Source organism: Lepisma saccharinum, chromosome 2 (assembly GCF_977018435.1).
Source record: "Lepisma saccharinum chromosome 2, izLepSacc3.1, whole genome shotgun sequence".
NCBI classification, from domain to species: Eukaryota; Metazoa; Arthropoda; class Insecta; order Zygentoma; family Lepismatidae; genus Lepisma; species Lepisma saccharinum.
The window spans coordinates 143151425-143164230 of record NC_139230.1 but is presented as its reverse complement, the minus strand read 5'-3'; the positions used below and the strand labels follow the sequence as shown (position 1 = coordinate 143164230).

The following is a 12806-nucleotide window of genomic DNA, read 5'->3' as shown; positions in this document are numbered from 1 at the left end:
CATTGTTTTCTTTTAATACCTGAGATAGAGAATACAAACAATATCAAAACCGCATAAATTGTCACATCACCTTTAACTGAAACGAATATATCCATCAAAGACGATTTTATAGAGTAGTGTTTTAGAAGCAAGACTTAAATGCACACACTGTCAAAGCTTGAATGTCAATTATTATTGTTCATTTCAAGTAATTTATCCTGTCTGTATCCACCGGGAAGAGTCGTTATTTGTCTGTGAGAAATACATACATACATACATTTTTTTTCTATCTGTTCAAGCGGTTACGGCGCCCACCCAGCGTACTATAAAGTGGGTACATGGAGGAAACTCTGAGGGGTAAAGGCGTCCAGGGACGTGGTGCTGATCACATCGCCCCCACGTTCGGAAGTGATCAAAAAAGTATGGGACCCTAATTCAACACTCCATAACATCTTCATGGCGTGGTGTAAAGCAAAGGAGCACTTTACTTTCATACATATGTACGTAACACACTTTATGCAATGGAACTATGTGTGTAAAATATGCAATTTTTGGATCATAGTAATTTTACAAGGGAGGCGTGGACCCCCTTTCCCTCTCTTCCTGATGCCCATAATCTGGCAAGAAGAAATTTGTTCACCTGAAGAAGAAGTCGTGTTAGAATAGTTAAACACATTGAATCCCATGCTCGTGCTATCCTGAATATGGCGAGTGTCCCATGCACGTACAGAGTACGGGAAATATCACTTGAATGTTTGGAGTTACGAAGAGCCCCCCTGAGAATCTTGAAGAACCCTCCCCCCTGAGAAAACTCCTATGGGCGCCCATGCACTTGACCAATGTGTTTACTTGAAATATCGAAAGAAATGGAACACTTATTTATTTACTTGTAAATAGTTATTTACTTGCACACCGCCTGTGTTTCATACTAAGGGTTAGTGGCGGTGATTAAGGGGGCGAGGGAGGGCAGTTGCCCCCACTTTTTGCCACTTTGTCGCCGTTCTATGCTATACCTTATGTACCAAGGAAAAGTAAATTGCTCTTGCTCCCCCTAGTTTTTGCACCTTGCCCCCCTAGTTTTGGAACCCAATGTTTAATATTAGAAGTACGGACTTTTTCATTATATTAAAAACAAGGACCATGTTGAACATCTCTAGCACACGCAAGAATACACAGATTCTAATTGTTTCTTTCTTACCGTGTAGGCAAATAAACTGCCTATATTTTGATGTATAACACATGTATAGTAAGACCAAAAATAAATTGTTTCAAATTGTTGAAAATCACATAAAATGCCCCGGGTTTCTGAGTTATTGCCAATTTAAATACCCTGGGATTCAATGTGTTAAATGTAAAATCAGTAGACAATGGATAATGTCCAATTAACACTGTATGCTAGAAAAGAACCATTGTCAATAATATTCATTGTTATTGTAATACATTGAAGTATTACATATGTGCGTAGCGATTCTTTTCAGTGGCTTGTCAAAACTACGTTTTTTTTGTCTGATCACAAATTCGATGTTCTTTTTAGGACATCTGTGGCAATGAATTGTATAACCCCACCAGTCCCTTTTGGACACTTTGCAGTCACATAAGTTCACATACAGTGGCTAATAGAAACTAAAAAATCCTCCTTTAAGTTTGCTAACATTTTTGTAAGTTCACTTTCTGCTCAAATAAGTTGATTGGGGAGGAGAACTATTGGTTAATCTCGGGTCTAAACCACTAAGACGTACCCCCATAATTTTTCTAGTTCTTTTAACTGTTTCCATAATTACGCTAAAAATGACGGCATAGCTATATTATAAAATATATCTTTCTTGCCAATACTATTCTTTGTAGAGCAACAAAACTATTTCTTTGGGGCAACTGCCCTCCCTCGCCCCCCTAATCGCCACCATTAACCCTTAGTATGAAACACAGGCGGTGTGCAAGTAAATAGCTCTTTACAAGTAAATAAATAAGTGTTCCATTTCTTTCGATATTTCAACACATTGGTCAAGTGCATGGGAGCCCATAGGAGTTTTCTCAGGGGAAAGGGCTTTTCAAGATTCTCGGGGGGGCTCTTCGTAACTCCAAACATTCAAGTGATATTTCCCGTACTATGTATATACGTGCATGGGACACTCGCCATATTCAGGATGCTCGTGCATAACACGAGCATGGGATTCTATGTGTTTAACTATTCTAACACGACTTCTTCAGGTGAACGTCTTTCTTGCAAAAATGTTTCCAAAAATATTTTGTAATGAACTTCCGTTGCTTCTTTAACGTGTTGACATGAGTGATGTTTAGATAATACACACAAATCATAGGCGTGCGCACGGGTGGCAATTGGTCCCCTAATCATGGATGTTTATTTCCATGGATTGACAAACAAGGTATTTTTCCATGGAGCATATTACCCCGATAATAGTGTTGCCCCCTCAAAAACACTACTTGAATTTCAAAATTATCGCATTAATGTAAGTTACTATGACTGAAATCAAATTATGCTTGAGAAATATATACTTTTAGGTTGACATTCGATTTCTAAGGCGCAGGTGTGGCCATCCTTGCTCCCCCTTCCAGACGTCTATGTCCCTTCATTATTATACTTTCACCTAGAAATTGAGTGTAGAGGAATCTTATCCCCGTTATTAAACGATATTATACTCTTAAAGAAAATAAAGTACTTTCAAGCCGATTAAAGTTCAAAGGAACTACGGGGGAAGGGGGTGCAGTGGCGCAACCACAGAGGGGCAATAGGCATTGCCCCTCCCCAACCTTAAACGGAAATCAATTCTAGGGGTGCAAGGGGGGCAAACATTGAGGTAAAAGAAAGCAAAACTAATAGAATCTAAGAGTAGCAGGACAAAAGGATACTCAGTTTTCACGTCTTTTTTGCATTATTTCTTCCAGACGGCCAAGGGCACATGAAGGGGGGCATAAAGGGGAATTACCCCCTCAATATCAAATTTCATACAAATAAAAATACATTTCGTAAAATTTTCTTGCTCGATTCGCTCGCATTGTCTGCATCTAAAGGAAAAGGAGTGCGGCACATTTCAGAGACAACTTATTTATTCGTTATGTTGCCTCTATGTTGCCGCATTAAGGGTTAGACTGCACGTCGGATAAGACTGCGAACAGTTTTTTCCTCCTTCTTTTTCAAGTGAAAATCATACACGATTGACACCACTGCTCCACCTTCACTTCGCCAAGATGGAAGCTAGCCGTGGATGTTAGTTAAGACATGTTGATAGTTCGTTACGTTGTGCTGAGAGGAAAAACGAGAAGAATTTTAAGGTGTTTACTATTTATTTTGATACTAAATTTTCTTAGAATTACTTCATTGTAAATGTAGAGAATATCACGATGTTGATTCACAGAGGCAGCTGAGTTAATGCCGAGTCCGCCTGTGTATTCGTTTTCATTGCATTGAACACAACGTAACGAACTATCAACATGTCTTAACTAACATCCACGGCTAGCTTCCATCTTGGCGAAGTGAAGGTGGAGCAGTGGTGTCAATCGTGTATGATTTTGAACAATGACTCGACAGCATCACGTGCTTTGTCCCGATTGCAGCGCGGGGCAAGACTCCGCAATAAAGAGATATTTTACAAATCTGCAGTAATTATTGGATAGATATACATTTCAGCCATGCCCTGTATTTAATATGAATGAATCTGATGTCAGCACAGTTCCTTCGAAACATCCAAAAGTGAAAGGGGAAAGGATCGATTAAGAAAGTTGTTAGTGAAGAACGTCAACACCATCACTGCTGTACGTCGTATGAGAGCGTCAGGAAGTTTCATCCCTCCTGCATTCATTGTTCCACGAAAGAAAATGAAAGTAAAGCTACTTGATGGGGTACCGCCATCTGCTATTGGTATGTTGATGAAAACGAACATCCTTGCTGAAGAAGACGTATCAAGCTGGCAACGTCAAAAGAAATAGTACAGTTTCCCTGGTTGTGATGAGTAGTACAGCGAACTCCCAGTCGAGGATTATATTCAGTGTGCCACATGTGATGAATGGTGACACGAAAACTGCACCTCGTATGAAACAGGAACCTTCATTTCTAATTTGCGTTAGCGATCCCCCAACCGAGGACTTGATTCACTATGCCACATATTTGGATGGCACGACAAATGCTTCTCATATGAAAGAGGAACTTACTTATGTGATTTGTGTTCCTTATTATAGAAACTTCATATGAATTGTGACTCTGTTTAGAAAGTGTTAGTACGATGCGCATTCTTGCCCGAAAGTGATTGCAGTCTTACCCCGCGCTGGAGGGAGTAATGTTTTGTGTGCCCTGTTTTTTGGTATCTTGTTACTTTTGTACTTGATACAGAGTCTGATGAAGACCTTGCTAGAAGGTTGAAACGTTACGTTTAGTTTATGTTTTTAATAAAATAAATTACTGCCTTGGTCAGCATATTTATATTTTTCATTCGCATTTGTACTACTTTTGTCTAATCGCGAAGATAAGGATGAGTGAACACTCACAAAGAACACCGATGCCCAGGCCGAGATTCAAACCCGCAATCCCTGGCGTCGTAGCATGCTGTGCTGAGGTCGGCCAGAGTTTCTAGGAAATAAATGCGACTATTAAAATTTCGACGCCTATCACCTTTATCATTTTTTTGATATTTTTAAATAGAATTGATGTTTAAATCTGGCGTGTGACAGCCAAATTGTTTAAACTTTTAATTTAATATCGTATAGTACCTTGGAAAACTGTGTATGTAATAATGCTCTAATCTGACTTATCTTTACTAACTACCCTTTCTTTCACACACCGGACACTTTCACTTCACTAAAAAGAAAAACACTGAACAATTAGACACCGAGTCGATCACGGTATTCTCGCCTTGCTTTGTTTATAATTTGCAACCCCAGCACGGCAGACGGTACATTGACAATCGGTGTTACTAACAACTGAAATATGATTATCTGCTAAATGAACTGTAGATCTACAATTTTTAGAATTAAGAATTCAAAGAAATTGAATTATATCTCCAAGTGAAATTCTTATACTGATAGATTTTTCGTGTGATTCTTTACAAATATTAAAGTAAAAAAAACCCTGGTGATGCGAATTCCCTTTGATATTTAGGCAATTCTTTTGTACAGAAAATGTCTTCAATGTTGTCAACGTCAGTTGCAACACATGAGGGTCTGTGTGCGTGAGAGCAAGGGATATATTTTTTCTTAAGCAAGAAATCGATAACAAAAATGTCTGGATGGCTCTTTAGACGCATCTATCTAAATGGTTATATAAATTTGGGGATGATATTACGTTCGTTCTTCCCAGGTATGCAGGAAAGTATATTTCTACAACAATTACTTCTCCAACAAGTATTACAAATCGGTCAGGATTAGTCACTTCTCTGTGAAGTTTGCAACTATGTCAACACAATGCGAAAGCTCTCGCGTCGTGCCAGCCAAAAAGGGGCACGGCTGGTTGTCTTATGGCTACCACTGGGCTACGACCTCCTCGCTCTTTAACTGCGGAGACTTTTTCATGCCTCTGCGCATGCCTTTGTGCACAGGCCAGACTATGCTGGCCCAGAGCAAGTGAGAGAACAGCTGGGGATGCGGCGCAGGAATTGAGGCGGCCGTAAGCTGGAACGCTTACGAGATTCGAATCTCCTCGTTCGTAAATGTATTAATTTAACTATATTTTGGCAAAGCAAGTGCTTTTTCTTTTTCTGAGGGTAGAGCCATGGCACGGCGGCTCTCCCTTTAGAGCCGCCGGTGGTTACGAGTACTGTAGATTCAAAACTTCAGTAAAACATAATGAACTCAAAAACTGCGCTCTTGCCCCATATTACTCTATATACATTGGTTGATACGCACACACACGCACACACACACACATATACCCACCCATCAATGGAATGAAACTAAAACAATGACATAAAATGAGGTTCTCATCTTCTGACTGAACTTTCATGAAGGCTTTTGGCCTTCCTAACCAGAGGGCCTGCGCACGCCTATGACACAAATGAACACTGGTACTCAAGAAAATACTTTATCTTTTGTTTCCATAACTAGGAAAAGTCGATTATAGTCTATGGGCCAAATGGCCAAAATCCAGAATTTGGTATAATTTGGGGGTAATAATTTTCCAATATACCACAGTTATATGGGTATGTTAGGAGGCCAAATTACCATGATTGCCATTTCAAAGTGGTAGCTAATAGAAATGGCGGCCAATCCAAGATGGTGGATGTTGACATTTGAAAAAACGACTATATCTCTGAAACTAATGACACGATTTCAACTACCTTTTTTCAAATGAAAACTTAAGATGAGTACTATATTTAAGGTTATCTTAGATTTTTCGATCGGAGCAAAAATAACATGTTTCAAACAAAAATTGTCGAGTAAATCCTTATCTTTAATTTGATATATTAAACTTGTTGGTTTTGACCTTAGAATTCAAATAAAACGAATGAATTATGGAGTGTGTGCAGTGAATTCTTCTAGCAGGATGTGTCCTTAGGCCTATTTAATTACATCTATTTAAACTGGTATTGACAATTGAATAGTTTATTATTACATATTACCCTGATCCCTTTGATTACAAGTTGACGACTTTACCACTAAGCGATCAGTGAGGCTACCTTTGTATGGTTGTGCGTTTCCCTCTCCTGCGGTTTGCCCATATATGTGTTGTGTGCCACTTTACAGCCTCTGTTTTTACCCTGCGTAAGAAGATTTTAGAGAGACGCATGGTGATCTTTTATCTGTTGTAAGGGGCTTGGCACCGTATAATGTGACGAGTGCAAATAGTCCAAGTACTGACGCATCCAAAATTTTAATTTCAATCAATCAATAACATTTTTCCATGAACACTGGTAACATTTAAACGAAATACATTGCTACTTAGTACTGAACCAACACCTGATGATAATAATAATAATATAATAATAATAATAATAAATAATAATAATAAGAAGAATAACAATTGATATTATTACTATTATTAAATGTTATTACTACTATTCAATTGTCAATACCAGTTTAAATAGGTGTAATTAAATAGGCCTAAGGACACATCCTGCTAGAAGAATTCGCTGCACACACTCCATAATTCATTCGTTTTATATGAATTATAAGGTCAAAAACAACAAGTTTAATATGTCAAATTAAAGATAAGAGTTTACGGTACAATTTTTGTTTGGAACACTTTCTTCTCAAATGTCTAGATTTCATTACTAAATTATAAATTAACAAAAATTATTAGTAAAAAATACGATTTCTTTATACTAATCCGTGATTAACTACTTAACGGTTGCTCCGATCGAAAAACCTAAGATAACGTTAAATATAGTACGCATCTTAAGTTTTCATTTGAAAAATGGGAGTTGAAATCGGGCCATTGGTTTCAGAGATATAGTAGTTTTTTTTTTCAAATGTCAACATCCGCCATCTTGGATTGGCCGCCATTTCTATTAGCTACCACTTTAAAATTACAATGATGTTTTTTTGGCCTCCTAACATACCCATATAACTACGGTATAAAGGAAAATTATTACCCCCAAATTATACCCAATTCTTGGTTGGCCTATAGACTGGTTTGTACTATTACCATACCTTCTTCATTGAACCTCCCAGATCTACCTGCAACTTGATGCAATAAATAGCTGATACGTCTTTTCTGCTGCCCTAAGATCAGAATTTTCAAGTCCTAATTCCGCATTTATCACCCCAACCAAAGTTAACTAGGGATAGAGGCCAGACGAGACAAGACTTGGCACTGTCTCGTTTGTCTCGTAAATTAGAAAGACTGCCTCGATTTTGGTCTCGTGTTGAATTTCAAGTGATCTGCTTCCTTCGTTCTCTCTCTCTTGCCTCGCTCTAATTTAAGTCGCCAAGGGAAAGTCTCGAGCTTGTTTTGATTGTGGAAATAATATTTACAAAAATGTAAGTTACACTCACTAAAAGAAAGAAACAACAAAATAAGTTTCCCCAGATCAAACGACACATTCCTATACCCAATCAGACAACCACCTTGTTAATAACGTTAATCAGACACACAGCATCAGAGCACTTACAAAAGTCTCCGAGACGCGACTCTTCGATAGGAAGTCTCAGCTAGATATTCCATACGTCTGTCTTGTTATCAGTCACATCCATATAAGTATGTGGGCTTACCCAATAGAGTAGTCGCTAATAATTAATGCATCCTGGGTTCCCTTTCCGATGAAGATACATTGCATAGTGCTTCGGATACAACTTCGAACTGGACATCACCGATGACGTAATGGTATTGTCGTCGCCTCGTAATGAAGGGGTCTCGAGTTCGATCTCCGGTGGAGGCACATTGCATAGTGGTTTAAATCCCACTTTAAACTCGGACATCAATCTACAAGGCGAGGCAAAAGTCCAGTCCCCTATCTGAGCAAACATGACTAAACAAGAACACTTTCAAATGCAGATCAAATTCCAGTTAGCCTATCCGAATGGACTTGTAGCAAACAATACAACATTTTTAAACAAGTCTTGAAGAGTGTGGTTTCGATTTTTGAGCTGTGGTCCCAGTCTTGGTCTCATCTCTTATTTCGACACGAGATCGTGATTTGACCGGCCCTGGTATCAACCCCAAGTAAGATCCAAGGATATTTCTATTATTTTTTATGGAAAGTGAATTGTTTTCATCTAGAAAATACGATCAAATAAACACATTACCTCTCTTTTGCTTCATCAGTGAAAGTTTGACCCATTATGAAGAGTTCTTCCACTTCCAGCAACAAAATAAATATATTTCTGTCAAATCCTGGTCAAGGATGATCCGGTAATTTGTTTTTTCACCACGAGTACATTCAACAGAATGACACAGTTTTTACTCTGAAGTGGGCCTAAGTTTACCCAAGTCAAGGCAAATGTGATGATATGAATGAAAGTAGGTGGCGCTATGTAGTTGTTCTCCACGAATGGCTACCAACCAAGGAAACTATTTAATGGAAGAACATAAAAATAAGATTTACCGAATCATAAACCTTTTGTCCTGCATGTTATTATAGCAGGTCGTTTAACCTATTGAAAAAATGCATCAATTGTTTATATCTACGTACACGTATGGAACACGACTCGCATGCTCTCACATATGTTATGCCGCACTTTAACAGCAACGAGTCTATTTTTTTCTCATATAAAACGCGAGGAGAATAGACTATTAAGTTTGACATGATGAGGAATCCATGATGTTTTGGTCTTCTTAAACCAGATAAGAGAAGCTAGGAATTTTTAGAGCGTTAATAAGCGAAGCTGAAAACAGTTTTCTATTGCGACTGTCGTGCCAACCTGCGATGTCTCAAAATACTTCAGCACAAATGTTAATATTTAATTTCACGAAAGTTCCACCCAATACTAGAAAATTATGACAGGATTGGAATTTCAATTGTTCCATGAAACCAAATGACCTATTGTTTAATTGGAAAATAATAGACTAATTAGACTAATAGCTAACATTTTACGATCGTCGATAAAATTCACGTAGAATTCACCTTTAATTCCTCTTTCCATACCAAGTAATTCTTCCGGAAAGTAATTCCTAATCATTAAACACTAGTGATAGTAAAAATTATTTGACACTTACGGTTTTAACTTTCAAGAATCCCAGCTCTTGAAATCCAACACAAAAACGGTTTTCAAAAACAAGTTTTTCAAAATCGAGACTGGTTTTATTAAATGCTACTTTATCTGGAAAAGATTCCCGAGAGTTAAAAGAACGATTCTGATTATTTTACTACAAAAATTGGACACTTTGTAAGGACAAATTAAGGGGGAGCCTTCGCTCTTATCCGAGGAATATTAAACTAACAATTAGTCTTTAATTACCATTCGAGTAAATGTCAGTCTTCTTCTCCTCCCAAATCTGAGACGTACAAAACTGAAATTGTGTCGTGATTTAACATAACAGTAATCCCTTATTGACGTATAAAAAGTCAACCTTATTTACATCTAAGAATTAAGCTTTCATCAACCATTAATTTGCCACTGACACCCTGTAAATAGAAAGCAAAATTGGCATGTGATTACAATGTTTTGATTTCTTGATGAAGGCAAGGCAACAATGAAGAGCCCGTATCATCGCTCGTGAGGGTTCTGTTCGAAAAGCCGAAAGTATTACAAATTATTTTTACAGAAATGAAGGAATGAACAGGTTTTATTAAATGTTACTTTTCTGGAAAAGATTTCCTGTATTTAATAAACAGTTTTGACAATTTTACTACAAAAATTGGACACTTTGTAAGGACAAATTAAGAAGGAACCTTAAGGCTTGGGAAGGGAGCTTGCGTGAAAACAAGCATTTTTGTTAGATTAATTTGGTAAAATTAATTTTGATTGTAAATTACATGTAATAAATAACAAATAGACATAGAAAAGGCTTTTACTGTTCTCATATATTAAGGAAATAAAATTGTTTTACAGTTTTTCCTTAGATGAAATAGGTCCACTTCTCCTATCTCCTGAAGCGTCATTCTTCCTTTCAAAGTAGTAGAGAAGGATGGGTACATGTTTTATACAGAATGAATGGACCAGTGAAGTCACTTGCACTATATTAGCAGCCTATGTTTTTAACAAATTATTACTGCATGACGTGGGCGTCGTTAGCATGAGGAACGTCTTCCCCCAATAATTCATAGACAAGGAGGGACGTGTAAATTATCCTATTTTAACTTTAAAAACCTGCTAAGCATAAGTCTTATTTACTGATAGCCTACAATTCTTACACGGACATCAATCTACAGGATGAGGAAAAAGTCCAGTACCATTCTTTTAATTTAAAAACTGCTTGACGGAGGACCTTAAAACTTCTGATATGGGTAATGGGGGAGGGGGCACACCAGATGCGGTCAGTATGCATCATGGCGGCCATCTTGAAAGCCGACATTTTGGAATTACCTCCAGATTTTTAAATCGGAAGAGGGTCATGTGTCACGTCATTTAAGATGTGCGTTTGCTCAGAAATAAGAATAGGCAGTTATTTCTCCGATATCTTTATTTGGCAAGGATATTTTGACAGTTGAAGTTCACATTTGGCGTTCTACGACATGTGCCTTATGTTTGCCCATTCTGTACCACTTAAAATGCAAGACGTTTCCGCCAGTCTTCATGGACTGCAGGGTCCAAAGAGTCACGCTTGCTGGATCCGGTGCTGGAAGATGTCTGAGATCATTGATTTTTGTCTTTATAAACCATGGCTTTAAGATGACCCCAAAGGTAAACATCAAGAGCCGTAAGATCCGGAGATCTAAGTGGCCACTCAGTGGGTCCAACTGCATTTGATATTTGTAGGTGTGCCACTTGTTCGAATGCAACAACCGAAGTATGGATCTCTGACTGACTCCTAAGTCCTAACACTGACGCCAAACGTCAGGTACTGAGTTTTGGACTCTTGACTAAGGATCTCAAGATTGCTGTTGCTGCTTCCTCGTCGGTAGAGGTTCTCAGCCGTCCACTACGTTCTCTGTCGTGCACGGATCCAGTCTCTTTAAACTTATGCAACATACTGGTATGCAAGATGTCGTCTCTCTCAGGATGCCGGTTGTTGAAATTCTCTGCAACGACCCTGGCATTGCGCTCCCCACTTATCACAACAATTTCGATTCGTTCTTGGAGGTTAGCGTCATGTTACATCACCGCACCGAGAACGAATAAATAACAACCCATTACATTGAGTTAGTGCTTTTAGTTCACTTTATGCACAGTAAGGCTAATCGGGACTTGACCTACAGTTTAGAGTGGGATCCGAACCACTATGTGTCTCCACCGGGTATACAGTATTTAAACAAGCAACGCAAACTTGTAACCTTAATTCAAATACATTTTTGGTGGCATTATTGCTACACGAGGGGGCGATCTGTGCAAGTGCAAAGTTTATGTCTGAACTACGGCCCTGTACAGTGTCCGGGACGTGCCACGTTTTACACAATTTTTTGAACAGATATTTTTATTGATGTTTGGTTATTTAACGTCGTCTTTCTACATGTAGATTAATCGTGGCGATGGAGATGATCGGTAGATTATGGGGTCTCACAAAAATACTCACAAATACTTTATCATATTATTTTTATAATATTCATGATTCGAAGCCAGCCTTTTCTGCGCCTGGGCTGTGATATGTGCACCCTCTGCCCTTACCTAACTACGGCCCTGCCAAGTTTACCGTTGGGAAGTTCGATACTGGAAAAGAAGAAAGGTGAAACGGTGCTTCGGTGAAATGTATGTAAGTGTTTGAATTTGCCTAGTGGAGTAGACAGAATACGACAAGATTAAAGTTGCAAATTAGTTTCATAATAAAAATAATGATATGCACAGGAAGTCACAAGTAGGTATTCACATTTCAGAAGTATAAAATCATAAAAATCATGAATTTTTACTATTCATTTTCCGTCCTTCACATTCCTGTTTCGGAATGGACCTCTCTGGCTTGCGGACACGGCTTTTTTCATTCTCCACGCTCGCCCGCTATGTTTGTGTAAAGATAAGGAATAAATAAAAATTGCTGAGTTGAAATGGGTCACATTTTCAGTGTACTCCACAGCATCAATAGATGACTGCGAGCAACCTTGGAGAACAAGGTCGGTAGAAGCATGATCACATCACATCACCTTCACTGTGGCGGAGTTTGAGAATGCGTACAGCCTTACATTCACAGCCCATACACGGGCCCAAATTTATGCATTTAATCCTTTTTGTATTCATTCTCGTTTCTGGAAGGAAAGAAACAAAGGAAAAAGGGAAGAAGGAAAGAATGAAAGAAAGAAACAAAGAATAAAGGGTAGATGGAAAGAATGAAAGAAAGAAACAAAGAAGGT

At 38.3% G+C, this 12806-nt stretch overlaps 1 protein-coding gene across 2 annotated transcripts in view; it reads right to left on the bottom strand.

The window, feature by feature from the left end:
- LOC145984135 (E3 SUMO-protein ligase PIAS3-like) overlaps positions 1–12806 on the bottom strand; it is an 84613-nt gene that overhangs the window by 58041 nt on the left and 13766 nt on the right. Inside the window, exon 1 of one of the 2 annotated variants that reach the window (XM_083117576.1) lies at positions 8671–8899. The exons of the other annotated variant lie outside the window; for it this stretch is intronic. Within the exon in view, the coding sequence (XP_082973702.1) occupies positions 8671–8705 (35 nt within the window). The 5' untranslated portion in view covers positions 8706–8899. Of the gene's footprint in view, positions 1–8670; positions 8900–12806 lie in introns of those variants that run through there. 2 annotated transcript variants of the gene reach the window in all.